General features: G+C 38.6%; 1 protein-coding gene across 5 annotated transcripts in view; it reads right to left on the bottom strand.

Moving 5' to 3' along the window:
- Positions 1 to 1,792: 1,792 nt before the first annotated feature.
- The window catches only part of ALS2 (alsin Rho guanine nucleotide exchange factor ALS2), a 76,087-nt gene continuing 50,942 nt past the window's right edge, over positions 1,793 to 26,937 (bottom strand). For 3 of the 5 annotated variants that reach the window (XM_059168393.1, XM_059168396.1, XM_059168394.1), the window contains 15 exons: positions 26,442 to 26,540; positions 25,497 to 25,661; positions 24,028 to 24,139; positions 23,630 to 23,707; positions 17,762 to 17,895; positions 16,691 to 16,858; positions 12,154 to 12,271; positions 11,156 to 11,313; positions 9,149 to 9,271; positions 7,683 to 7,859; positions 6,790 to 6,835; positions 6,504 to 6,565; positions 5,584 to 5,733; positions 5,298 to 5,394; positions 1,793 to 3,125 (listed from right to left, as the gene is read on the bottom strand). In XM_059168393.1, coding sequence (XP_059024376.1) covers positions 3,087 to 3,125; positions 5,298 to 5,394; positions 5,584 to 5,733; positions 6,504 to 6,565; positions 6,790 to 6,835; positions 7,683 to 7,859; positions 9,149 to 9,271; positions 11,156 to 11,313; positions 12,154 to 12,271; positions 16,691 to 16,858; positions 17,762 to 17,895; positions 23,630 to 23,707; positions 24,028 to 24,139; positions 25,497 to 25,661; positions 26,442 to 26,540 — 1,726 coding nt within the window. In that variant the 3' untranslated portion in view covers positions 1,793 to 3,086. The remainder of the gene's footprint in view (positions 3,126 to 5,297; positions 5,395 to 5,583; positions 5,734 to 6,503; positions 6,566 to 6,789; positions 6,836 to 7,682; positions 7,860 to 9,148; positions 9,272 to 11,155; positions 11,314 to 12,153; positions 12,272 to 16,690; positions 16,859 to 17,761; positions 17,896 to 23,629; positions 23,708 to 24,027; positions 24,140 to 25,496; positions 25,662 to 26,441; positions 26,541 to 26,937) is intronic. The other 2 variants (XM_059168395.1, XM_059168397.1) reach the window with 2 other exon arrangements.

Raw genomic sequence — 26,937 nt, 5'->3', positions numbered from 1 at the left:
CACAGGAAGCGCGAGTCGGTGGGAAGCACACTGGCAAGTAGATAACCTACAAGAAAACTAAAGGTTCTGCTCACAGCAGGGCAGAGCAGAATAAAGACAAAATGGCCAGTCAGAGGTTTATCTGTCCATTTACTTGAAATTAAACAGATGGGTTTTCTTTGCTTTTCACTGTTGATGAAAATGGATGCTGGGACTATGATAGATCGGTGACGATTCTGAGCACACCATATCTCACCATAAACACCTAATGTTATGAAAAGTTCTCATTTCCGGGTGCCTGGGTGGCTCAATCATTAAGTGTCTGACTTCTACTCAGGTTATGATCCCAGGGTCCTGGGATCAAGCCCTGCATCGGGCTCCCTGCTTCTCCCTCTCCCACTCCCCCTGCTGTGTTCCTTCTCTTGCTGTGTCTGTCAAATAAATAAAATCTTTAAAAAAAAAAAAAAAGGTTTTATTTTTAACTCATTTTTTACTTTACAATCTTTAAAAAAAAAAAAAAAAGGATTTGAGAGAGAGGGCATTCATGAGTGTGTGTGAGCAGGGGTAGGAGTGGAGGGCGAGAGACAGGGTGTCTCAGGAGACTCCCTGCTGAGATGTAGGGCTGGATCTCACAACCCTGAGCAGGAATCAAGAGTCATCTGCCCAAACGACTGAGCTGCCCAGGTGCCACTACTCTATGCTCTAACACATAACCCAGCTTCGAAGTGGCATCTCTGGCAACAGTGGTGGGAAAGAGCCCTGGAATTAGAGATACTCTCTCAGAGTCCCAGCTCAAACAGTGAGCAAATCACAGTCACCGTCCGTGTCTACATCAGTGGGGTTAATACCTGCCCCTCAGAGCTACTCTCAGCATTCACCACACATAGGAAAGATCTGTAACCCGTTGCATGAGAGCTAGGTATTTCTATTTAAAGACAGTGGCCTGGAGATTTAGATTTAGAACTTGAAAATTTATGGTTTTGCTATGCTATCTGAAAGGTATAAATAACAGCATCAAGGGCCTAAAGTAACTGGAAAGTTCCATCCAAACCTCCAAAAAAAGGAGGAGTTAAAATATGATTTTCTTAGGACTGAAACAGTCTACCATCATTTGAGAATTTCTCCGTGGGTCTCAAGTCTTTCTTCGTTCATTTTCTAGAACTGTCCCTGTCTGTCTCTCTCTCTCAAGGGATCCAAGACATTGGGTAAATTTGCCTTTAAAACCAAGATGTGGAATCTGTGTTTATTCTAAAATCAAAAGAATCTCAAATGGAAATGCAAGGTGTTTAACATAAACTAATCGAGTGTTGGTTCCTTTCCTATAATGGGGAGCCACCTTCTGGTAGACAGCAGTGGTGACATGGAAAGCCTTCTTGAGAAGACATAGCTGGGAAACAGCTAACTAATGTAATGTAGTAGGTCCAATGATAATTTTAAACCCTCACTTTTCCCTTCCCTGAATCTGTTCAGGAGAAACAAAACAAAACAAAACAAAAAAACAGTGACTATGAAAATATGCCTTTTATTCAAAGAAATAATAGATTTAAGACCCCTGTCCTTGGGGTATTAGGATCAGAAAATCAATTTGCCAGCAAAGGGGCTCTAATTATGAATTTATGTTTATTTTAAAGACAGATCTCTAAAATGCCAGAGGGACCTCTGAGGCCAATACGAAGAGGCACTGATTACACTTCAGGCAAAAAATAAATAAGTAAAAAACAAAACAAAACAAAAATAAACAAACCACTAAGTCTGGATTTAAATTTCTAAGCTGCCCCTGAGTCGTTTCTTACATAGTCATAAAACAACCTCATCGAGATGAATGTTTTTTATTATGAAAATTGCTGTTACATTACAGCCAACATTCCGAAACAGTATTTTAATAAACATGTCTTGATTATAAAGTAGAGCAGAAATCATGATCCTTTTTTTTAAAATTGATTAACACCTGCTGATGTTAACATAAATCTGGAGGACACTCCACGTGCTCCCCACGGTGTGCAGGAGATGAGATGAGGAAGAGCACCTGTGTTATTCAAAACAGCTCCTAATGTTACTTGTACAGTGTAAACCAACCATTCACAATAGGACATTTAAAAAAAAAAATGTGAAAGGCAAAACACTAAAATGTTGAGGTGTTACAATACTTTTGAGCTGGGAAAAGCCAAAGCTTGTTTCCTTCTTCCCTTCTGTGAGTTCAGTGCGAGGTACAGGAAAGAAGCAGAACGCCAGGCCAGGGATGGATGCAGTCCCCTGCTTTGGAATTTCCCAGAATTTCGTCCTGCTCCAAAACACAGCCCACATGCACAAGCTCCTCGGGCTCTCATTCACGGGCCCCGAGATACAGCACTTGCACCCGGACGAGGGAGGGGCCCCAGCAGCTCGGGGTCAGTGTGTGAATTCCAGTGTGTTTACTCTGCAGCACTGAAAGGAATCCAAGAATATTCTAGTAGGGAGGCAGAAGACTCCTGTTTAGATGTTCCATGGTGGGGGTCGGGCTGCGGTCGTCACGGCATAGAACCTCTCCCGTCATGAATACCCTGGTGGAAAAGCTTAGAAAAAGTTAAAACTGCAGTTCGAGAAGGTCCTCTTTCCCCTCCCTCAGCCAAGAAGCACGATGCACTCGTGACTGCAAGGGACTCAGGAAGGCATAGTGTGGCGACTACAGTTTCAAGTACAATCTGCTCCTTGCAAAGGGGTCTGGGGTAACCGCAGGCAAACCCAGAACTCAGAACAATTTATTAACTTCTTTAATGTAAGAAGCTATACTGGGAACTCTTCTGACAGCTGGCATTCTCTTTACCGCAGGAAGGGGTGTCCTGGTTTCCCGAACAGCAAATGTGTGATATCTGGGGGATTTAACATAGGCCAGGGACTCGTTTAATTGAATTTGATCTGTGTTCCAACCCTCTCTTTGAGTCAAACAGTCTTTTTTTTTTTTTTTTTTCTGGGAGCAGGACTATCATCATTAGTAAGGCTCAGAAATAGCCACCAAAATAACACAACGTCCCCTAATTTCAACACCATTCGTTTTCGCCACTTCGGGAAGACGCCAGATGGTACAAAAACATCCTACAGATAATCCAGTTGGCAAGCTGTCGTGCATCCTAGTTAAGCTTCTCACGCTGGATCTGGTAGTAACATGCCTGGAAAAAAAAGTTCAAAACCATTTAAAATTTACTTGTAAAGAAACCACATAAACACAGCAATGCACAGGAGACAAAAGAAAGGGAAAGTCTGATTAATACCAAATGCTCCAACAAAATCAGTTAGGTGCTTTATTTTTCCCTGCTTACTTCCAGTTCACCTGTCCACGGTCTCTTCGGCCTACTTGTAAATTCGTAGAGAGAAGATTTTGCACACTTTCTTCTACTTCTAAAATAAACAAGCTTTTTACAAGCTGTTTAATATTCTTCACTAAATAGAAATACCTTAATTGCTAAGCCACTACTGAGTGGACATTTAGAATATGCTGAACATTATAAGGTATACAAACAACTGTAACTGGAATCATCTAGTATGTTTAGGAAACTACAAATCAAGAGTAAGCATCAGTGAGTCAGAATTTCCAGGAATGAATTTGGTTTTTTTTAAGATTTTATTTGACTGAGGGAAAGAAAGAGAGAGAGAGAGAGAATGAATGAGATGGGGGAGGGTCAGAGGGGGAAGCAGATTCCCCACTGAGCAGGTGCCCAATGCGGGACTCGATCCTGGGTCCAGGATCATGACCTGAGCCGAAGGCAGTCACCCAACCAGCGGAGCCACCCAAATGTCCCAGGAATGAATGTTTAAGAAGCATTCCGAGGTGATCCTGAAAGTATCCAAGTTTGGAAGTTACTCACGCTACAAAGAATACCTCAGTCAAACCATGTATGTTTTCCATTCCTCAATTTCTCGGGATAAATCTCCAGGAGCTGGATTACTCAACCCCAAGAACATTTTTGATATCGATGATATCAATATTAACAACAGTTTTCTAAAAGAGTGACTGCTATTTAACCCAATATGCCCAGCAATATGAGCACATTCCTGAATTCACTATACCCCTATACCAACATTGGCTATAATTGGCTATAATTTTAAAAGATCCTTGCTATTTTAGTAGGCACAAAATGCCATCTTGCTTAAATCTGCAGTACTGTAATTTTCAGTAAGGTTGAGCATTTTCCTACATATAAACGTATCAGTTGTTTCTCCCTTGCAGATATGTTGAGAGAAACTCTTCTTATAAATACTAAAAATTTAAGTTCTAGGTGGGCAATATTTTCCCTAGTTTCTCTACCTTTTCTAGTCTATTTAATGGAAAATGTTAGTGATATTTCATGGGAAAAGTTGAAACAACTACCCCAAGCCCTAAATCTGCCATTAAATTCTAGGATTTTTTCTCATCTTAATTTGCCTGTCTCTCCTCTCTTCTTTTCTCTACACTTAAATTCTCCAAAGCATCTGCCACTAACAATGGGGGTGATGTTACCCTGATTCCACCCTCCCTCCAAAACATCTAATAAGCATCCCAATACATTAACCATTTATTAAATAATTCTTCTTTTCCATTTTTATGTTTGATGTTTCCAATTTCACATGGGAAATTCTTACTGTAACACTGCTCTTGTGAGGGCCGTCCCTTCTGTTAGGGGTCACGTCCATTCTTGTGACAGTAACATACTGTCTTAATTATTGTAATTTTCTATTTTACTAATTGGCAGAGTCGGTTTATTCTCCCTTTCTTTCAGGAGTGTTTATGCCATTTTCTATTTGTTGTTGTTCCAATATACTGCAGAATTATTCTAAAATTCCAAGAGAAGTCAAGGCGAGGAAATACAATGACTTGCAACAATCCCTAGAGAGTACTCAGACTACAGAAGCTCATCCGTAAGACACTGGTTACAGTAAGTTCATGGAGAAAAAAGAAGATGCAATTCACATTCACTATATACATACTGCCTTCCCTGTGTTACCTCATTTCTGTTAAATAGCTCTAGTGCTGGACACTTTTTTGGACACTACGAATCCTTTCTGCTTTTTTTCTAGAGTTAACATTTACATAGATGGTCTCTCGTTATAAGCATTTCTAATGATTTGCTTTCTCAGTTTATAGGGAGGATTGGGTAATTTGCTTTAGTATTTTGAAAAATAACTAACTGATTCTACTTTTATTATATTTTAAAATAATTTACAATATGTGCTCTAAAGGTATTTAATGTTTGCATTAAACCTCTGTATAAAGATGACAGTGGTTAATCACAGATTTATAATATGGTAAATTAAGGACAGACTTTAAGATTAAAAAATATACATTAAATATTACCTATACTTACCTTCAGGGTGGTGAACATTATTCCCTGTTCCCCATGCTGAAGATAAGGGTCCATTAGATCCTCAATGAGGTGTACTTCGGAGCCTAAATTCCTAATCCTGCCCCAATGAGAAAAAGACATTGAATTATTTCTGTTTATATGTACATCCTCCTTCTGAATATACATAAGGGAAAATAAAGAACAGCTCACCACAGTGGAATGGGTAAAGAGAAATGGCTCATCAATTCAGAAAAACACTTATTAAAATAATGAGTCCCTAATAATCAAGTCAGAAAAGGTTGGTCACCTGGCCCGTAGCACCACATACAAGAAAACAGGAAACAAGTCATCCATGGACCACAAGAAGTCTTCCTGAAGTGATGCCAGCACACTCTGAGAGATCTCTTCAAAAGTTTGCTGGATCACCTTAAGTTTGTCTGACGGGGTAAATGTTGTGCTGTTGTTAAAAAAAAAAAAAAAAAAAAAGTCCTGTAATTTTTCTTAATAGAAGTGTTTAATATTAAATATTAATTTCTGGACAATAAGCCCTCCTGGGGCTTGGGTGTCTTAAGTTGCACACATCAGGCATAATGAGTTGCTGGAAGGGATGACTAATCCCTTGGTTCCTTGAGAAAGGATGCCTCCAACTCTCTATGGTTCACATGGAAGAATTCACTAAATCGTAAGATTACCCCCCTTAACCATGTAGGACACTATTCTCCTAACACTTCTCTGAGTAATAAAGTTTGGTTAATTTCCATCTGGCTAAAGATGTGATTACGTAGATACATTTCTGGGTAGGCTCTCTACCTCTTTTGAAAACACAATGGCCTTGTAGAGTAAAAGGTAAGCCAAATGTCTCAAGAGAGCCTTTTCTTTTTTTTTTTTTAAAGATTTTATTTATTTATTTGACAGACAGAGACCACAAGTAAGCAGAGAGGCAGGCAGAGAGAGAGGAGGAAGCAGGCTCCCTGCCGAGCAGAGAGCCCGATGTGGGGCTCGATCCCAGGACGCTGGGATCATGACCCGAGCCGAAGGCAGAGGCTCCAACCCACTGAGCCACCCAGGCGCCCCATCAAGAGAGCCTTTTCTGATCTCCAGGCTAAGTGTGACACCTTCTAGGAGTGAAGGGGGGGCACTTAGAGCTTAGGTAAAGATAAGATCTCAATAGTATCTTAATAGACTATTACTTCGACTTGTGTGATTTTTCAACAAATCAGCAATTACCTTATCTGCTGTAGACATTCTACAGCTGAGGCAAAACAAGCATCTTTTGTAGTTGGCAAAACCTGCAAAAAAGAGAATTTATGAAGGTCAGCAAAGAAAGCTATCTTCCACAGTAACAACAAAAATTAAATGACACTGGTAGCAAGGTGTGGCTCTTCAGTGAATAACTCATGCTTAGCTACCATTGTATCAAAGTAAAATGGAAATGTTTTGTTATTTTCAATATCCCACATCGAAGAAAAACATAATTACTGAGGAAATTAAAATTTACCATAATTTACTATACCTTTTTACTTTCTCCAAGGATTGACAAGGTTGCAGGCCAGAATTTCCTACAATGGAATCCAGACACTGTTAGCACAAGTTGTTACTTATGATAGTTTAATACCCATTAAAAAAAGCTGATGGCTATACTGCCTTCCCTGTCCCCATTTAAAATAACTGTTCCACAGATACAGTTTTAATAAACATTCCAGAAATAACTTAAGAGTTCCTATCACATTCTAAGGGATCTGTCAATGTACCCCCATACATTATGGATATTACCAAGTTGGCCAAAGTCTTTCCTTCACTCAGTTTTATTGTATTTTTACTGTCAAATTATCCTACTGAAAAAAATTCACTTTCTGGTTAAGGCTTGGTCACTTTTGATTGCACATATGCATAGTTACTGGGTTCGGGGGGACCAGCCTCATCACAGCACTAAGAAAAAAGCATAATGTGTTCCCTTGGAATAACAAGAAACAATGCTCCACAACAAAGAGCATTTCTAAAACTTTTAATTAGAAACTGGAGAGGGGGAGGAAAGAAAGAGAAGGAAAGGAAGACTGTCGAAGACAAAATATAATGAATTTTTTCTGAAACTGTCAACGTATGTATTCTGTTTTAAGGACTGCAAATAGGATGGGTAAAATTTATATATACACACACACATTTTATACACACGCACACATTCAAATACAACACAATTCAGAAGAATAAAAAAGTTTTACACTCCACTCCAAAAATTCTCAAAAGTAAAGGTTAAATATCACTATTTTGCTGAATAACAGATAAGCAAATAAGGGAAGAAACTGCAAATCATATATTCCATTGGGTAGTAAAGTACCAGATTCTTGACAATGCTGTTTGCATTTTAAATTAAAACCATTTGATTCTACTCCTAACTACTGCACTTACCTCTGTACCCCAAGGAAGCCCAGAAGAGCAATATCTGGCTGCTTATTCAGCCGCAGAACACATTCCCAGTAAATGTCTTCCTCGCGATCGTTATCCAGGGCATAGAGCATGAACAGTGGTGGGTAGAGCCGAGGCAGCAGTACGGGAAGCAATAACCCAGAGCTTGTTACCACATAACTACAAAATATTGGAGAAGCATTCATATTAAAATGGAATACAGAATCAACGAGCTTCAGTTTCTAGAGCTGAAAGTAAAGATGGGACATTTCAAGTAAAGACACAGTTATAAGAGGGGCAACCTGGGCGGCTTAGTCAGTTAAGGGTCGACTCGATTTTGGCTCAGGTCAGGATGTCAGGGTGGTGAAATTCAGCCTCAAGTCAGGTTCTGTGCTCAGCAGCGAGTCAGCTTAAGATTCTCTCTTCCCCCAGACCCCCTACTTTCTCTCTTTAAAAAAGAAAAGAAAAGAAAGATATGGACATTGGGGAAGGTATGTGCTACGGTGAGTGCTGTGAAGTGTGTAAACCTGGCGATTCACAGACCTGTACTCCTGGGGATAAAAATACATCATATGTTTATTAAAAAAAAATTTAAAAATTTAAATAAAAAAAAAAAAGAAAAAGTTATAACTTTATTCTACTTTCATATTTGGAGCTAACAGGAGGGCCTTACCTATATGGGCCCAGAGTTTTATCTTGGACCAACTGTGAATACTTTTCATTAACTCAAAATCTAACTGAAAATCTAGTTGGTTCCATTTTGAAAAGAATTCCCTGTGGTTATTCTAGATCAGCATGACATCACTTTGCTCAGCAGTCTTTGCACCCAGTCATCTGGGACTGTGCTTCCGTGGGGTTTGGCTCATACAATGTAATACAGCCTAAAAGGGATCTAGCCCAAACACATTATTTGAAAAATAAGGAAACTGAGATCAAGAGAAAACTTTTCAATGGGATTCTTTGTATTTGTTTCTATGGTTGGTTTTTATTTTTATTTTTATTTATTTTTATTTATTTATTTGAAAGACAGAGATCACAAGTAGGAAGAGAGGCAGGCAGAGAGAGAGAGAGAGAGAGAGAGAGAGGGAAGCAGGCTTCCCGCGGAGCAGGGAGCCCGATGCGGGGCCCGATCCCAGGACCCTGAGACCATGAACCGAGCCGAAGGCAGCAGCCCAAACCACTGAGCCACCCAGGCGCCCCACTATGTCTGGTTTTTAAATATTTGATTTATTTGACAGAGAGAGACACAGGGAGAGAGGGAACATAAGCTGGGGGTGGGAGGGGACAGGGGGAGAAGCAGGCTTCCTGCCGAGCAGGGAGCCCAATGTGGGGCTGGATCCTAGGACCCTGGGAGCTTGACCTGAGCTAAAGGCAGATGCCTAAAGACTGAGACATCCAGGCACCCCTCCTTGGGATTCTTTGGCTAGGACTGCCCACCCTCTTCACTGTCTCTACCCAACTCCATTTACCCTGGCTCTGGCGACTCGGATCTGGAGTCTGACTTGCCAGTGCAAAAGGATTTCCTCTCCGTTGGCAAAGGGGCAGAGAGGGGAATTGTGCTGCCCTCTTCAGGAAGCTCAGGAAACAAGAATCTAAGGAATAACAGAAAATACAATTATAAAATGTTGCACCTCGAGAATGGTTAAAAAGAGTAAAATGCATTTTTATGCATTTCTATTATTTCATCTATTTAAAGGATCTATGCAATCAAATTTTAAATCAACTAAATTTTTTAGTTCCCTAAGATTCTTAACTGATTCTTCGTAATTACAGGATAAAATTAAGAGTGTAGCTAATGAATAATAATACCACTAAAAAATCATGTGCTTTTTTTTTTTCTCTGTCTGATTATTAAAGAGTGAGAAATTCTTATCTCTGTGTTTTTCTTACTGGCAAATTTCATCTGAGGTCAATCTGTATTGACTCTTCAAGCAGAGACCATTATTCTCACAGCACAAACAATTAGTTGGAAACTACTTAAATATTCAACACTAAGAAAAACTGAAAATCTAATAAATGTAAAATATAAAAAAAATTTTTTTTGTTTTAATTCAAGCTGCTGCGGCGTCTGGGTGGCTCAGTGGGTTAAATGGCTGACTCTCCGTTTAGGGTCCAATCATGATCTCAGGGTCACGAGACGGAGCCCCCTCGGCTCTGAGCGCAGAGTCGGCTTGTCCCTCTCCCTCCTCCACTGCCACTCTCCCTGCTCTCTTGCTCTCTCTCAGTAAAATCTTTAAAACAAAAATTCAAGTTGCTAAAAAATATTTTTCCAAATTATCAAGATGATAGATAGGTTACTGAGGACTTTTTCCCCTAAGTTTTCAATTTGCTCTAGATTTTATCTCTGACCTCTTATATGCAATGGTGGGCTCCACTATAAACAAGTTCATGGTCCTCTTTTAGACATACACCTTGACTCTTTAAAGGGAAATTGTAATCTTTTCTATTTTTTGTAGACTTATATCTCACCCCTGTCTCTGCCCCTAATTTTATAGTTGGAAAAACTAAACCAAAAGTCAGAAAACTTATCTTCATGATACTCATCTAAGTAACGTCAGAGTTGAAACACTCCCAGCCAGCGGTCTTTTAGTGGATGACACTGTCCCCTCAAAACTGAAGACAGTTCCAAATGCATCTATCAATTCTGAAGTTAATAATAGAAGTTTTCCTGGAAATTTCATAAATTTTTGTATAATGACCTCATTACAGTATTTACATGTTGGCTTAACCCCAGTAAAAGATCTTAAATTTCACAAGTTCCAGATTTCCTACCTAAACTTTCTTTCCAAAGGTATTCTACTTGCTTGCTTTCTCACCTCTTTTCAAGTCTCTGCTCAGACAGTACATTAGGCAGGTCTCCTGGACCTTCTATTTAAAATAGCAGCCTCTTACCTCCAGCCCCATCTTTTGCCACATTTACCATCCCATGACACACTACGTATTTTATTTAGTCTGTCCTGCTAGAATGGAAGCCTGCGAGAACACACACAGTTCCCTGATGATTAGTGATGTTAGGCATTCTTTCAGGTACGTGGTGATCGTATCTCTCCTTTGGGAAATTGTCTATTCTGGTCCTGCGTCCATTTTAAATCAGATTATTAGTGGGGTTTTGTTTGTTTGTTTGTTTTTTAGTGTTGAGTAAGTTCTTTATATATTTTGGGTATTAACCAAATCATTATCAGATATATCATTTGCCAATACCTTTTCCCACTCAGTAGGTTGCCTTTTTTGTTTTGTTAGTGGTTTCCTTTCCTGTGTTTATTGCATAAAGTAAAAAACATGTTTTTTGTTGTTTAATCTATTTAAGAATCTGTGGCACAAAAACTATTGTCTTGATGAATAATTTCTTCAAGGATGAGAAACCGTAATGATTCTTCACAAAGCTATAAATCTCTAGACTCAGGACGAAGACACCTAAGCGTTAGTATAAAGCAGCGTTCTGCAGCTTGCAGACTTCAGCGAGAAGGATCTCTTACTTCACCAGCTGGAAAATTCGCTTAAGGTAAGACTTGATCTCCTTCACAGCCTCCTGCAATAACCGGCGATTGGCTCCCACACCCACGTATGTCATTCTGTAAACTGCAACCAGGGTCTCCACAAGCCTGCCCAGGGGGTGCAGAGGCGTGTCACAGGCCTGAACAGGAAGAGGATCACCGAAGTCAGTCAAGGACTAACAGCAGAAACAATCAACCAACAAATAATAAAACAATTTCATAAATGATAAACAATTTTCAAAACGGCAGGAGTCAACTTTTGGATCGGGAAAATTCAAATACTTCAACTTTTCTTGAAAGTGTTGAGTCTACCCAAATTATATGGAGTAGGAGTTTCTAATCTTAATCAAAGAATCCTTTTGGCATCTTGGAAAATAGCTCTGGATATACTGATAAATATAATTAAGCTATAAACTTCACCAAAAAAATTGCTCAAAGGTAACCTCTCCTATTTTTTTTGGTGAAGTTTATAGCTTAATTATATTTATATAATATATATTATATGTTGATATAATTACAACTACTTGATAGTTGATTATGCTCCAATATTGTCACTCTCTAGTTCCCTTGATTTCTCTTGATACGGCTTCCTGCAACCCCTTATCAATGCACGTCATGCTTTAAAGTGTAGCTAATCGTATGGGGTTTGAGAAGGACGCAAAGAGCATAACCACGGGGTGAGGGCAACATGATTTATTCAACCTCTAGTCTGCTCATGTTACTAACAAAAAGCCATTTTAAACTTTGACCCTTGTTCTCAAGAACTCCCTTGAGCACCATCACAAAACTTTAAAAAGTTCTATCATCACAATAGGACAATATTCACGTGGAAATGTGCTTTTAGTAGTCAGACAATTAACAAAGGGAATACCTGGAAAGCAAAGATAGGAACAGAGTACCAATAAGCTTGAGCGCAATGGAATGATACAGCGTAGTAGCTGCGTCATTCATTCACAAGACCACTGTAATTTTGACTCTACCTTTATTAAATATTTCTTGATGTCATCATATTTCTCCACAGAGAAGGCTCCAACATGCTGAGGAATGAATTCCAAACTCTCCAGTGTCTGAGTCTGTGAACGACTTAATGTCTCTGGACTGTAAAAAAGCCAAAGAAAGCCCATTATGTATTTCATATCAGAAAAACAAGGCAACTGTAATGTGCACATGAAACACTGTCATCAAATAAGGAGGAAATGGACTACCCAGCAGTGTTTGGCCCAAATGAGCTCATGACTGGTAAGTGACCTGCTAGTAGATTTTTCTAACAGCCATTCCTGTGTCATTTAATGTTACTTCATACCAACTACAATTAATTAATGAGGATTTTGCTTCAGTATCAATGATGGTGTCAGGAGGTACTATAATGTTAGCCTGAACAGAAAACTGGTGATAGACTTGTTAGTAACAAGAGAAAAATGTAATAAGAGAGAGAAAGTAGTGAGGAAAAGCAAAAACATATGAAAAGGCGGGGCACCTGGGTGGCTCAATGGGTTAAAGCCTCTGCCTTCAGCTCAGGTCCAGGGTCCAGGGATGGAGCCCTGCATCGGGCTCTCTGCTCAGCAGGGAGCCTGCTTCCCCCTCTTTCTCTCTGCCTGCCTGTTTGCCTACTTGTGATCTCTGTCTGTCAAATAAATAAATAAAATCTTAAAAAAACAAAACAAAACCAAAAACACATGAAAGGGCAGAGGAAGAAGGGAACTGAGCTCAAACAAGGAGATGAGGACGGTGTAAGGGCGGTGAGGTAAGCACAAAATGGGTAAAGGGAAGCTTTGGATGAAGAGGCCACGGTAAAACACATACTCAGTAATCAAGAGACATTTTTGGTAATGGTATCCCATTATTAGATTACAGCCAATTGGAAATGGCATGCAATCATTATTACTATCCTATTTTAGATAAACAAGCCCTCTGTGGTTGCAACATGTTTTATTATATAAAAGTTCATTCATGGGCATCTGGGTGGCTCAGTGATTAAGCATCTGCGTTTGCCTCAGATCATGATCACGGGGTCCTGGGACCGAGCCCCGCAATGGGCTCCCTGCTCAGAGGGAAGCCTGCTTCTCCCTCCCCCACTACCCCTGCTTGTGTTACCTCCCTCGCTGTGTCTCTATCAAATAAATAAATAAAATCTTTAAAAAAGTAACAAAACAGTCCATTCACTCTCATCTTCGGAAACACCCAACAACAGCTATCCAAGGTCAACCAGAGGACCAGAGTCTCAGCATTTAGACAGACAGGCTCTAACAGTGAAGGCGCACCATCAGCATCACACACAGGGCAGAGTCCACAGCTTTCATGATCCTAAGAGTCTCCATTTCTTCTACTAATAGAAAGAATATAAGGCAAAAATCATGAACTTCATGAATGAAACACTATTATCCGTTCCTGTTTATCCCTAATATAGGAGGGCCCCAAAAAACCCAAACTTCTTTCTATACAGCAGGAATCATCAAGTTCTTTGGGTCCAAATGCCAAGCAATGCTGTGGGAGTTTCCGGCCAAGTTAAAGAATAAGGAAATATGCAGAAGAGCAGACGGAGGGAAAACAAAACAAAACAAACAAACAAACAAACAAAAACAACAAAAAAAGGAGAACAAGGGAGAAAATAAGGAGAAGAAAGGAAGGAAGAGGTGCAGCTGTAATCTTGCTTTCAGTGCTGCAGAACTGCGGGGCCACCTGCTCCGGATCTCCAGAGGATGCTGATGACAAACACGCAGGCTCGTCGTAAATGGCAGTTGCCCTCCAGGTAGTGTCTCTTTTTTCCCTAGTTGCTCTCCCGATTTTGTCTTTCAATTTGATTCTGAGGTGCCCGTTCACGGGTATCTTCCTTTGTGGATGCAGTGTGCTCAGCCTCTTGAATCAGCACATTTGCCTTTCACCAAACTTGAGAAGTTTTCTACTATTATCTCTTCAAGTATTTTTTTTTCATCCCCATAATTTTTCTCCTCTCCTTCTGGGATTCCAAGGACACAAACATTAGACTGTCAGGTCCTTAAAGCTCTGTTCCTTCTCCCCCTGCCCCATGTATTTTCTCTCTGTTGTTCAGTTTGGTTAATTTCTATTCATCTATTCTCAAGTTCACTGACTCTTCTGCTGTCATCTCTATTCTGCTACTGAGCTCACCCAGTGATTTTGATTATGAGATTTCCTCATAATTCTAAATTCTGAAAATTTAGAATTAGAATCCTCAATTCTAAAAATTTGATTTGGTTCTTCTTTACAACTTCTTTTTCCTTGCTGATATTTCCAATTTTAATAGTTGTTTCAAGTGTGTTTGTGATTGCTCATCTGGGCATTTATATATTAGCTCCTTTAAAAAGTTCTTGTCATTCTGTCAAAATTTATTTTGGGAAGTCATGGTATGTATTGACTGTCCTTCCCAAAATGAGGTGGTGCTTCTTTGATTGCCAAGTAGTTTTGGTTTATATTCTGGACATTTTTGAGTATCATGTTATAACACTTTAGGTCTTGTTTTTAAACTATGAAGAATATTGACAGGCTAGGGGAAGGGAGGGAAAAATAAGATGAAATCAGAGAGAGGACAAACCATAAAAGACTCTTAACTATAGGGAACAAACAGGGTTGCTGGAGGGGAGGTGCACGGGGGATGCGATAACTGCGTGACCAGCAATAAGGAGGGCACGTGATGTAACGAGCACTGGGTGTTACATGCAACTGCTGAATCTCTGAACTCTATCTCTGAAACTACCAATATACTATATGTTAATTAAATTTAAGTAAAATTTTAAAAAAGAATGTTGATAGGCATAATAAACATAATAGAGTTGAAACTATTATCTTTAGAAGGATTTGCTTCCTGAAAGTCCCCTAAAAAAACATGCAATATTCCCTAACTAGTCAGGGTATTTTGCTGTACACAAGGCGGCTAACAATGTGATTTATGGTGAATATCGGCTTTCCTTCAGGGACTGTGGAATCCTGACAGTTGCTAAGCACAGAGAGTTTATGTGACCAGCCCCCAATAAAAACTGTAGGCACTGAGTCCCTAACGGGCTTCCTTGGGCAGAAAGACTGTACATGTGTGGCTGAATTTTACTGCTGAGGACAGAGAGTGGGCTCTGTGGGACCCTTCAGATAGCAGTTCCCCTCCAGAAAAGTGCCTCTTTTTTTCCCTAGCTCCTTTTCCGATTTTGTCTTTCAGTTTGATTATGAGGTGTCTGTTCATGGATGTCTTTTTTTTAGGATGCAGTTTGCTCAGCTTCTTGAATCAGCTTCTTGAATCAGCACTTTCATCAAATTTGAGAAGTTTTCAGCCATTATTTCTTCAAGCATTTTTTTCACCCCCAGAAGGAAGAGAGCATGGGAAGCTCGCCCATGGATTCCTCTACACTCTGCCTGGGTCTCCTCTTACGATCCGGCTGTAGCTCCTCGCCGAGTTGCTGTAGGAACTCTTACATGGACGACTGAGTCTTGTGAGTCCCTCTAGTGGATCACTGAACATGTAGTTGATCTTGGAAACCTCTGAAACAGCTGACATTTTTGTTTCAGCCTTCTGGGGGCCGTGGTTTCCATGTCAGTTCACTTCTCAAAGCCTCTGCAGTCCTGTTTAGGTCTGTCTGTGAGCATGCCCCTCGGCGGGCAGTAGTGTGGGGCCTGAGTGGAAATCTACCTATTAGCTCAGTTCTCAAAGTGTTTGTGTGCTAATTAGGACCAAATCCACACAAAGCAGGTGTAGGGTGAGCCCAGGAGTTCAACAACCTTACAGAGTTGCTCTCTCAAGCTCTTTGCTCTCTGTTACCTCCCCTGCATTTTCTGGGCCCCTATTAGATCCTCAGGCTGGAAAATGCCCACTTCTGTGAGTGTACCACATTGAGGGCGAAGCAGTGGGAGGACAGAGCGCAAGGCCAAAAAAACTGTGGGATTTGGCCATGACCATTGGACCTGAGGATCCACTAACAGAGGAAGAAGTTTCTTCTCCCCCAAGAGTTCTTCCTGTTCCTGGCTGCTCTAGCAAACGCCATTGTCATCCCTGCCACTGAAGTACCTAGAGGCGGGAGCCTGAGAACTGAAGGAAAAAGAGAAAAAGAACAAAGTGTGTCTCCTCCATTTCCTCTGAGCTTTAAGAGTCTCTGTTTTGCATCTTGAGCCAGGAGCAGAAGGTTATTTCTGGAGCTATGCGTATACACCACAGTGCTTACGCCAAGGTTTCGGGTTACACTGAATTCAGACTGAGGGATACTGAAGTTAAGAAATTCACAACTAAAACAAAAACAAAAACAACTAGTAACTGGTTCGATGGTACTTGGAATTCAGGTGTTTTTCCTCAATACACCAGCTGATATTTTCTTTGCAGAACAGCTGTCCACGTAATTCTGCCTGGCTTTATAGTTCAGTTCAGTAGAAGACAAAGGGAGGTGTATTGTATCTATATTACCAGAAACAGAAAAACATCACTGACTTTAAAATTGTATTTTGAAGTTAAATATGGCAAGGCTTGCCTACTTTTTAAGTTTCAACTGCCTCTAACACGCTGCCGGGTAGGCCTTCACTCACCTGTCTCTGTGTTGGCGCCGACTAGTGGTCAGGGCCACGGCAATATTGTCCCAGGCTTTCCAGACTTCCCCTTGGCCTGGGTTCTCACAGCCCAGTTGATGCCAACATTCATCAAATACCGCTTTCCACTTTTCATCAGCGGACACTGCCAGGTTTCCCAGCTTCCTGCTAATAAAGTCACATCAAGCTTTTATTAATCACTTCTTTTGTGCAAAAATTCTGAAGAACAGAAACTTTCTCATATACAACTGGGAACGCTTCTCCAACAAATCTGCCGAAACTGGCAGTGGTTCTATTTTATAAACACTGAATGGAAATTTTAAAGGAACGATTTTTAGCTACTTAATGTTTATTAGGTACTAAAGTGTATAAATGGTTAAGTACGAAGCGCATCAGAACGGACTCCTTTGCTGTCTACATTTCCACATAACTGATTTTGTAAAATTGATTTCTGTTAAAACAAGGACTTCTATGCTTTGCCCATCTCATAATGAGAACTGTAAAATGCATTATACAATACTGGGTTCTAAAAATATATCAAGCACCATCAGAACAAAGAATAGGAGAAGCTACCAAAATACAAAAACAAAGCTAATGCTGGAATCAATAAAGAAGAATAGATATGTGCCAAAAACATGGAGGCAGAACATAATAACCCTTAGAGATATAGATCTTATTTTCTTCCCCACATGTGCAGAGTATATATCGGCTATATATAGGTTTGGCTTTTACTTTTCAAAATCAAGCTGTGTAAGGATTCCATTTACGAATGCTCTCTTTCAATCAGTTTGGGTATCTGCACCATTAGCAGTAAAATTAATCCCACACACAGAACTTTTATTTTAAACATCTATACTCTGAGGCTATAATCTTAACCAAGACTATAGATTCTGTTATAATAGCAGCAGTTGGCAATTCAAAGAAGTTACACTTTGTTAAAAAATGACTTCAAAAATTCTTCTGCCTTAAAAAAAAAAGTTGTTCTGTAATTAAAATATTAACCAGCTTTGATAAAAGCAAGACAACTCAAAACACTTAATGATCAATCCACAATTAACACCAGTTACTCACAAAACTTTGGGTCTGTCTTTATCACTCTCATACAGACTAGGCTTGAAGTAGGTTCCAGTGATTTTTATCCCAGATCCCCATTCTCCACTAAAATAACCTTCAATATAATCTCCATTTGGCATAGTCAGTGTTCCCTAGGTAAAGTTAAAGAAAATGTGAAATTTAGAAGAATTTCCAATTTAAAAATCAAAAGAAAAAAAAAACACCAATTAGTTAACGTTTTCCCTTAATTCTACAGTCCCCAGTATTCTTAAAAAAAAAAAAAAAAAAGAGTATGTGTATATACATGTGTAAAGACTGTATGAAAATAATCCATGGGTAAAAGAAAAAAAAAAAAATCACTGAAAAAACAGATAAAATATTTTGAGCTGAATGAAATGAACACAAAACTTCCCAAATTTATCCAATCTGGTGCCCAAAGACAAATTTAAAACTATAAATGTCTATTTAGAAAATAAGAAAGCCTTCAAATCAGTAATCTAAAATTCCACCTTGGGTTCCTGGGTGGCTCAGTTGGTTAAGAATCTGCCTTCAGCTCAGGTCATGATCCCAGGATCTTGGGATCGAGCCCTCCATTGGGCTCCTTGCTCAGCAGGAAGTCTGCTTCTCTTTCTCCCTCTGCCTCTACCTCTCTCTCTCCACAACCCCAGCCTGTGCTCTCTCCTCCTCTCACTCACTTTTTAATAAATAAATAAAACCTCTTAAAAAAAATTCCACCTTCTGCCCAAAATATATGTATATAAAAAATATATGTTTATAAAAAATAAAAAATAAAAATAAAAAATAAAAAAAAAAAAAAAAAAATTCCACCTTACAGAATTAGAAAAAGAGGAGCAAAGAAATCCAAAACAAGAAGGAAGAAGATAATAAACAACAGAGGAGAAATCAATGAGATTTTTAAAAAGAAAAATCAATGAAACTGAAATTTGCTTCTTTGAAAAGATACACAAAATTGCCATTAACTAGATTAATTAAAAAAAAAAAGACATGAAATTCCAAAATCAAGAATGAAACAGGGGGTACTACAGTAGTCTTACAGAAATTAAAAAGGTCAAGGGAATACTAAGAGAACAACTTTATGCCAACAAATCTGATAACTTTGATACAACAGAAAAATTTCTAGAAAGAACCAAATTACCGAACTGACTTGAGAAGATGTGGAAAATATGAATAGGAGGAAACTGAATTAAAAACTAAAAATAGTCTCACAAAATAATGCTCAAGACCAGATGATTTCATTTGGTCTCAAAAACATTCAAAGAAGAAATAATACCAAGACTTCACGAGCTCTTTTAGAAAACAAAGTAGGAAGGAACCTTTCCCGATGCATTCTATGGTGCCAGTTTTGCCAAAGACAAAGACATCATGAGAAAAGAAAACTATAGACCATTATCTCTCATAAATATAGATATAAAAATCTTCAACAAAATATTAGCATTAAACCCAGCAAAATATACAATTATACATCATGACCAATTATGATTTATCCCAGAAAAGCAATAAATATAATACACCATATTAATAAAGGACAAACATCACATGATCGATCTCAACAGACACAGAAAAAGCTTTCTGAGAAAATCCGAGATGTATTCAGGACAAAAACTCTCAACAAACTAGGAACAGAACTATCTCAGTCTGATTAATCTATGAAAAATCTTTAGCTAACATCTTAATGGTGAAAGATTTAATGCTTTTCTTCTAAAACAGGAAACAAGGCAAGGACATCCACTTTTACCCCTTCTCTTCAACATTTTACTGAAAAACCTAGCCAGTGTAATCAGACAAAACAAAACAAATCCTCCATACTGCAAAGGAAAAAGTAAAACAGTCTTTAAGTTGACATGATCCTGTATAAAAGAATTCCTAAGAAATACACACACACACTTCACACCAAACTCCTAGTAGAATAAATGAGTTCAGCAAGGTTTCAGGACACAAGAACAAAATACATAAATCAATTTTATTTTTATATAATAGCAATGAATAATCCAAAAATAAAATTAAAAACCAACTCTCTTTACAATAGCATTAAAAAGAATACTTAGCAGGGTGCCTACGTGACTCAGTGGGTTAAAGCCTCTGCCTTCGGCTCAAGTCATGTTCCTAGAGTCCTGGGATTGAGTCCCACATTGGGCTCTCTGCTTGGCGGAGAGCCTGCTTCCCTTCCTCTCTCTCTCTGCCTGGCTCTCTGCCTACTTGTGATCTCTGTCTGTCAAATAAACAAATAAAATCTTTTAAAAAAAATAGAACACTTAGGGAAAAAAAAATAAGATACACATGCAATGGGCGCCTGGGTGGCTCAGTGGGTTAAGCCGCTGCCTTCAGCTCAGGTCATGATCTCAGGGTCCTGGGATCGAGTCCCGCATCGGGCTCTCTGCTCAGCAGGGAGCCTGCTTCCCTCTCTCTCTCTGCCTGCCTCTCTGTCTACTTGTGATCTCTCTCTGTCAAATAAATAAATAAAATCTTTAAAAAAAAAAAAAAAAAAAAAAGATACACATGCAAGAGATACACACTGAAAACTACAAAATATTGCTGACAAAAAATTAAAGATCTAAATAAAAGATATCCCATGTTCATGGATTGGAAGATTCCATATTATTAAAAACAGCAATTCTCCTGAAATTGATCCACAGATTCAACACAATCCCTCTCAAACTCTCAGTAGGCTTTATTGCAAATATTAAGAAACCAGTCCTAAAATTAATATGGAAAGGCTAAAAGATCCAGAATAGCCAAAACATTTTTAAAAATAACAAAGTTGGAAGACTTACATTTCCTGATATCATAACTTACAAGAAAACTATAGTAATCAAGGTACTGTATTGTACTGGCACAATAAGAGATAAGTAGATCACTGGAATATAATTCAAGAGTCCAAAAAAAAACAAAAAACAAAAAACAAAAAACACCCCACACATTTTATGGTGCTTAATTTCAGAAAAGGCGTCAAGAAAATTCAATGGGAAAAGTTGCTGAGGCAACTGGATACCCACATGCAAAAAGAAAAATTTTGGTATTTAACCCACACCATACACAAAAGTAATTCAAGATGAATTATAGACCCGGAGAACACAGGCAGCAACCTCTTCGACCTCAGCCGCAGCAACATCTTCCTAGGAACAACGCCAAAGGCAAGGGAAACAAGGGCAAAAATGAACTATTGGGATTTCATCAAGATCAGAAGCTTTTGCACAGCAAAGGAAACAGTTAACAAAATCAAAAGACAACTGACGGAATGGGAGAAGATATTTGCAAACGACATATCAGATAAAGGACTAGTGTCCAGAATCTATAAAGAACTTAGCAAACTCAACACCCAAAAAACAAATAATCCAATCAAGAAATGGGCAGAGGACATGAACAGACATTTCTGCAAAGAAGACATCCAGATGGCCAACAGACACATGAAAAAGTGCTCCATATCACTCGGCATCAGGGAAATACAAATCAAAACCACAATGAGATATCACCTCACACCAGTCAGAATGGCTAAAATAAACAAGTCAGGAAATGACAGATGCTGGCGAGGATGCGGAGAAAGGGGAACCCTCCTACACTGTTGGTGGGAATGCAAGCTGGTGCAGCCACTCTGGAAAACAGCATGGAGGTTCCTCAAAATGTTGAAAATAGAACTGCCCTATGACCCAGCAATCGTACTACTGGGTATTTACCCTAAAGATACAAACGTAGTGATCCAAAGGGGCACATGCACCCGAATGTTTATAGCAGCAATGTCCACAATAGCCAAACTGTGGAAAGAACCTAGATGTCCATCAACAGATGAATGGATCAAGAAGAAGTGGTATATATACACAATGGAATACTATGCAGCCATCAAAAGAAATGAAATCTTGCCATTTGCGACAACATGGATGGAACTAGAGCGTATCATGCTTAGCGAAATAAGTCAAGCAGAGAAAGACAACTATCATATGATCTCCCTGATATGAGGAAGTGGTGATGCAACATGGGGGCTTAAGTGGGTAGGAGAAGAATAAATGAAACAAGATGGGATTGGGAGGGAGACAAACCATAAGTGACTCTTAATCTCACAAAACAAACTGAGGGTTGCTGGGGGGAGGGGGTTTGGGAGAAGGGGGTGGGATTATGGACATTGGGGAGGGTATGTGCTTTGGTGAGTGCTGTGAAGTGTGTAAACCTGGTGATTCACAGACCTGTACCCCTGGAGATAAAAATATATGTTTATAAAAAATAAAAAATTATAAAAAAAAAAAGATGAATTATAGACCTAAATATAGAACGTTTAGAAGAAAATTTTTTTTTTTTTTTCTGCATGCAAGCAGTGGAGGGATAGAAGGAGACAGAGAGGGAGAGAGAATCTCGAGCAGACTTCGCACTGAGCATGCGGAGCCCAACACAGGGCTCGATCCCATGACCCTGGTATCATGACCTGAGCCAAAACCAAGAGTTGGACACTTACCCAGTTGAGACACTCAGGTGCCCCAAGAAGAAAATCTTAGTAATCTTGAGTTAGGCAAAGATTTTTTAGATATGACATCCAAAGCCTGATTTGTAAAAATTTCCTGATATACTGGCCTTCATTAAAAAGTTTTGTGCTTCAAAAGGCACTAATAAGAAAATAAAAGGAAAGCCATAGACTGTAAGAATTTGTGAATCTTATAGCTGATATAGGACTTATATCCAGAATATATAAAAAGCCTTATAATTCAATAAGACTACAAAAAGACTATATAAGCAAATTCTTAAAATGTCAAAATATTTGAAGAAGTGTTCCAGCAAAGATGATACAGGAATCACTAATAAGAACATGACAGTAAGGGGCCCTGGTTGGCTCAGTCGTTAAGCATCTGCCTTTGGCTCGGGTCATGATCCCAGGGTCTGGGGATCGAGCCCCACATCCAGCTCCCTGCTCAGCAGGAAACCTGCTTCTCCCTGTCCCACTACACCTGCTTGTATTCCCCTCTCTTACTGTGTCTCTCTCTATCAAATAAATTAAAAAAAAAAAAAGAACATGACAGTATGCTCTACCTCATTAGTCATTAAGAAAATGTAAATCCAAACCATGAAATAGCATTTCACACCTACTAGAACTGTAGAATGGAAAAAAAAAATAAAATAAAAAATACTGTCAAAGATGTGGGGAAATTAGATTCCTCATAAATTGATGATGAGAATGTAAAATGATGTAGCCACATTCTGGAAAATAGTTGGCAGCTTCTTGATATGTTAAATATCAATTTACCATACAACCCAGCAACTGCATTCCTAAATATTTTCCCAAGAGAAATGAAAACACATGTTCAAACAAGAAGTTGTATTCAAATCTTTATAGCAGTATTATTCCTAATAGTCTGAGAAATACAAAGAAATACAGAAAAATATAGAGCTATAGAGAAGTAAAGAAATAATCCCATGCCCATCAGCTGGTGAAGGGATAAACAAAATGTGACTTTAGAATACTACTCAGCAATAAAAAGGAATGAACTGCTATATAGGCTACAATACAGAAAAATCCCAAAAACATTATTCCAAGTGTAGGAAGACACATAGAAGAGCCCACATATTGCCTGATTCCACTAAAGGACAGACGTGAAAAGACAAATCTACAGAGTTACAAAGTCCACTAGAGGTTGTCTGGAACTGCTGGTAGAAACAGAGAGTGACTGAGAATGAGCAGGAGATGGTGACAGAAATCTTTTTGGATAATGTGAAAGTATCTAAAATTGGATTGTGGTGATAGCTGTACAACTCTATATTTACTAAAAGTCACTGAAATGTACTCTTAAAACAGGTGAATTTTATGGTAAGGTAGACTTTTTTTTTTAAGTCAAAGAAAAATTAGTAGAAGATTATATTAGAGGAAGAAGAAAGTTAGTTTCCAACCTTTCCACTAAGAGTCCAGTCATCTGAAAATTCTCCCTCATATATAGTATCATCTTCGGAAAGTAAAACCCCATTTCCCTATGGGAAGAAACAAAACAAAAATCACAACAGACAAAATGCAAAGTAACTTAGAGTTCTTAAAAGTAAGAACTCTAAAAGTAACTTAGAGTTCTAAGTTACCTAGAACTCTAAACTTAGAACTCTAAAACTAACTTAGAGTTCTAACTCAAAGAACTTAAGAGTTCATACAGCCATATCCCCCAAAGCCTTAAATAAGCTTAAAAGACAAGAAAAATACTACCAAGAACGTAGAACATTAATAAAATGATGATTTAAAAGTTAAGGGCATGGAAGTTTTAAAAAGTCAATAACTATAAGCTAAGTATTCTACTACTTACCATCATTTTATTAAGGTGAAAGTTGCCTTCATAGTATAATCCAAACTGGGTAACTACCACACCATTCCCTTGACATACGTCATCTTGCCACATTCCCATATACTTTTCCCCCCTATATAGAAATAGAAAAGAAATGAAATGAAAAACTGATGATAAGGATGAGATTAAAAAAACAACAACAACAATTATAACATGGAAGATTCCAAGCATCACCCCTTCGTTAGTATCTGTTCCATTCTTTTTTTTTTTTTTTTTTTTTTTTAAAGATTTTATTTATTTGACAGAGAGCAAGAAGGCAGAGAGGCAGGCAGAGAGAGAGGAGGAAGCAGGCTCCCCACTGAGCAGAGAGTCTGACATGGGGCTCGATCCCAGGACCCTGGGATCATGACCTGAGCCGAAGGCAGAGGCTTAACCCACTGAGCCACCCAGGCGCCCCCTGTTCCATTCTTCTGATTAAAGTGTTTAACTCTGTGTCTCCTGAAACATGGAACAATGTAGTACAAAGATGTCTTACTCAGAGTAACGTTCTCTCAGGAATTTAATTAATATAGTCTACCTGACATAGGTTTGCATATATTCCATGTATGTCCTTGATAATTGAAAATAGGAATGCCAAGAATTCAACTCAAAATAATTCAAAATGTAATAATACACAGGCTCAAATACTTGCATACTTTTTTAACTCCAAAACTTCCTAACCTTAAAGAAATAAATGAGGTTTATCATATAAGAAGTCTCATTCTTCACAAACTCAAACTCAGGGAAATCTTACTAATCTCCACTAAAAAAACAAAGTAGGTATGAAGTGCCTGTTAAATAATCATGGAATTTAGTAATAACATCTAAAGTTTAAAACCCCACATTATAAAAATAACATGAAGGGGAAAAAAGTATATATTAAGTCCAAAAGCAAATCAGGCTAAATCAAATATGGAGGCAAAAGAAATACACTCCTCCCCAAGGTTTAGTTAATTGAATTTAAGCTTGTCTGCTGGGTTGCTAGCATGGTGACAAGTCTCTGACCTAAACAAAGACCTAAGCAGAAAGGGGTTTGGATGCCATCCTATGACCCCAAAAGGGAATTTCCATTGGTTGCCACTGACCTTTTACTCCTATTATCTACAGATTGTTTTAAAGGTTGGTTTTTGTTTTGTTTTGTTTTTTAATAATATTTAAAGATTTGGTAACCTCCGTAACACTAAAAGCTTTGTACATGTGGAGCTTTAAGAAAATGGCTCCAAGGTTAATTTTGAAAGATCTCGATCTTGTAAAGAAGTAACCAATTATCTAGTTTATAAGCAAATGGATAAAATGATGCCTGACAACTATGTCGTCTTAGTGAAAAATGTCTCAATACTGTCTAATTAAGATCTTAGCTGAGCCTTCATGAAAGCATCGCTGTTACTGGAGAAGTGCAGGAATTTTATCCTCTATCACTCAATGCTGAGATTAGAAGCAGAATACTGTACCTAGTGATATCATCAAAGACACCATATCCTGCTTTCTTATCCATTACCCATTGGCCAATGAACATGCTGGGAGAAGAGGAAGTCAATTTTCCACTTCGCAGGAGACCATGACCATGACGCATGTTATCTTGAAAACAGCCTTCAAACACTTCACCAGAGGCATAACTGTGGTTACAAAGAATGGATAAAGATCACAAAAACACTGAATTCTGATGCTAATTTTTACAAAGTTTAGGAAATTCAAAATTATATTCATGTCCCACTGGTAGCTATAATTATTTATTTATATGATTATTTTTCACCAATCAAAATTTTTCATATTTGAATGAATGAGGCTTAGAAATTAGACATCATGGATGGTATTCCATGTTAACACAGGGGAAAACGTGTATTTTTTTTTAAAAGATTTTATTTATTTATGAGAGAGAGTGAGAGAGAGCATAAGAGGGGAGAAGGTCAAAGGGAGAAGCAGAGTCCTTGTGGAGCTGGAAGCCCAACGCGGAACTCGATCCAGGGACTCTGGGATCATGACTTGAGCCGAACGCAGTCGCTTAACCAACTGGGCCAGAGGTACCCAGAAAATTGTATTAATCCCTGAGGGGAAAATTAAATAATGAGTAATCTCTGAAAGAATGATAGGCTTTGTCCACATTAGAGTTATTTAATAAATATAAGATAAATTTATAAGGAAGACATTTAGCAGATTTTATGATAAAGTAAGATTTCTAAGGTTTGTAGTTTTGTTGAAAACTAAAAAATAACCTAATATTTTCATCTTGTGATAGATAAGAAGTTACCTTTATAAGATTTTTTAAACAGTTTCAGTCATAAAAAGAACAAATAAAATTTACTTACTCCTTGGAAATTCTGGCTACACAAACATTTAAGTCTAAATGAGTCTTTGAAAAAGCAATACCAGCCCAACAACCTTTCCAATGTTATTACCTATAAACTCCTTGACCACACATTTTTCCTTCTTTCCAATGGCCCACATAATGGTCTTCTTTGTTCAATGCTTTGTTTGGGATTCTGTATTCTCCATATCTATCGCAGAGGGAAAAAAAAGGATCAAACGATACATTTGGACATATCCACCTTTTCTACAGATGCACTTGTAAACATTTCAACAAGGAGAACAGGAAAAAGAACTACCTATGGCGGAAAGGGGTAAAGGGGGTTTCGGTTTAAAATGTATCGATTGTGATCCCAAGCTACCAGCAAGTCTAAAGGAGTGAGCACTCAACCCCACTACACACAGACATGTTTCAGCCTAACTCCAGTGAAAAACAGAAAACCTATGTCCTAAGCCTTTCTGCTACTAAGGAGCCACATCACCTTGGATAAGCGCAGATACCCACCTCCCTCACCCATGCATTGCGCAGGGGGAGGGGGTGATGGTGGTGGTGGTGTAAATGAGATTATCTGAAGTCTCCTTTCATTG

The sequence above is a fragment of the Mustela lutreola genome, chromosome 3 (assembly GCF_030435805.1).
Source record: "Mustela lutreola isolate mMusLut2 chromosome 3, mMusLut2.pri, whole genome shotgun sequence".
NCBI lineage: Eukaryota > Metazoa > Chordata > Mammalia > Carnivora > Mustelidae > Mustela > Mustela lutreola.
The sequence above is the reverse complement of the archived record's forward strand: the minus strand, read 5'-3'. Positions and strand labels throughout refer to the sequence as shown.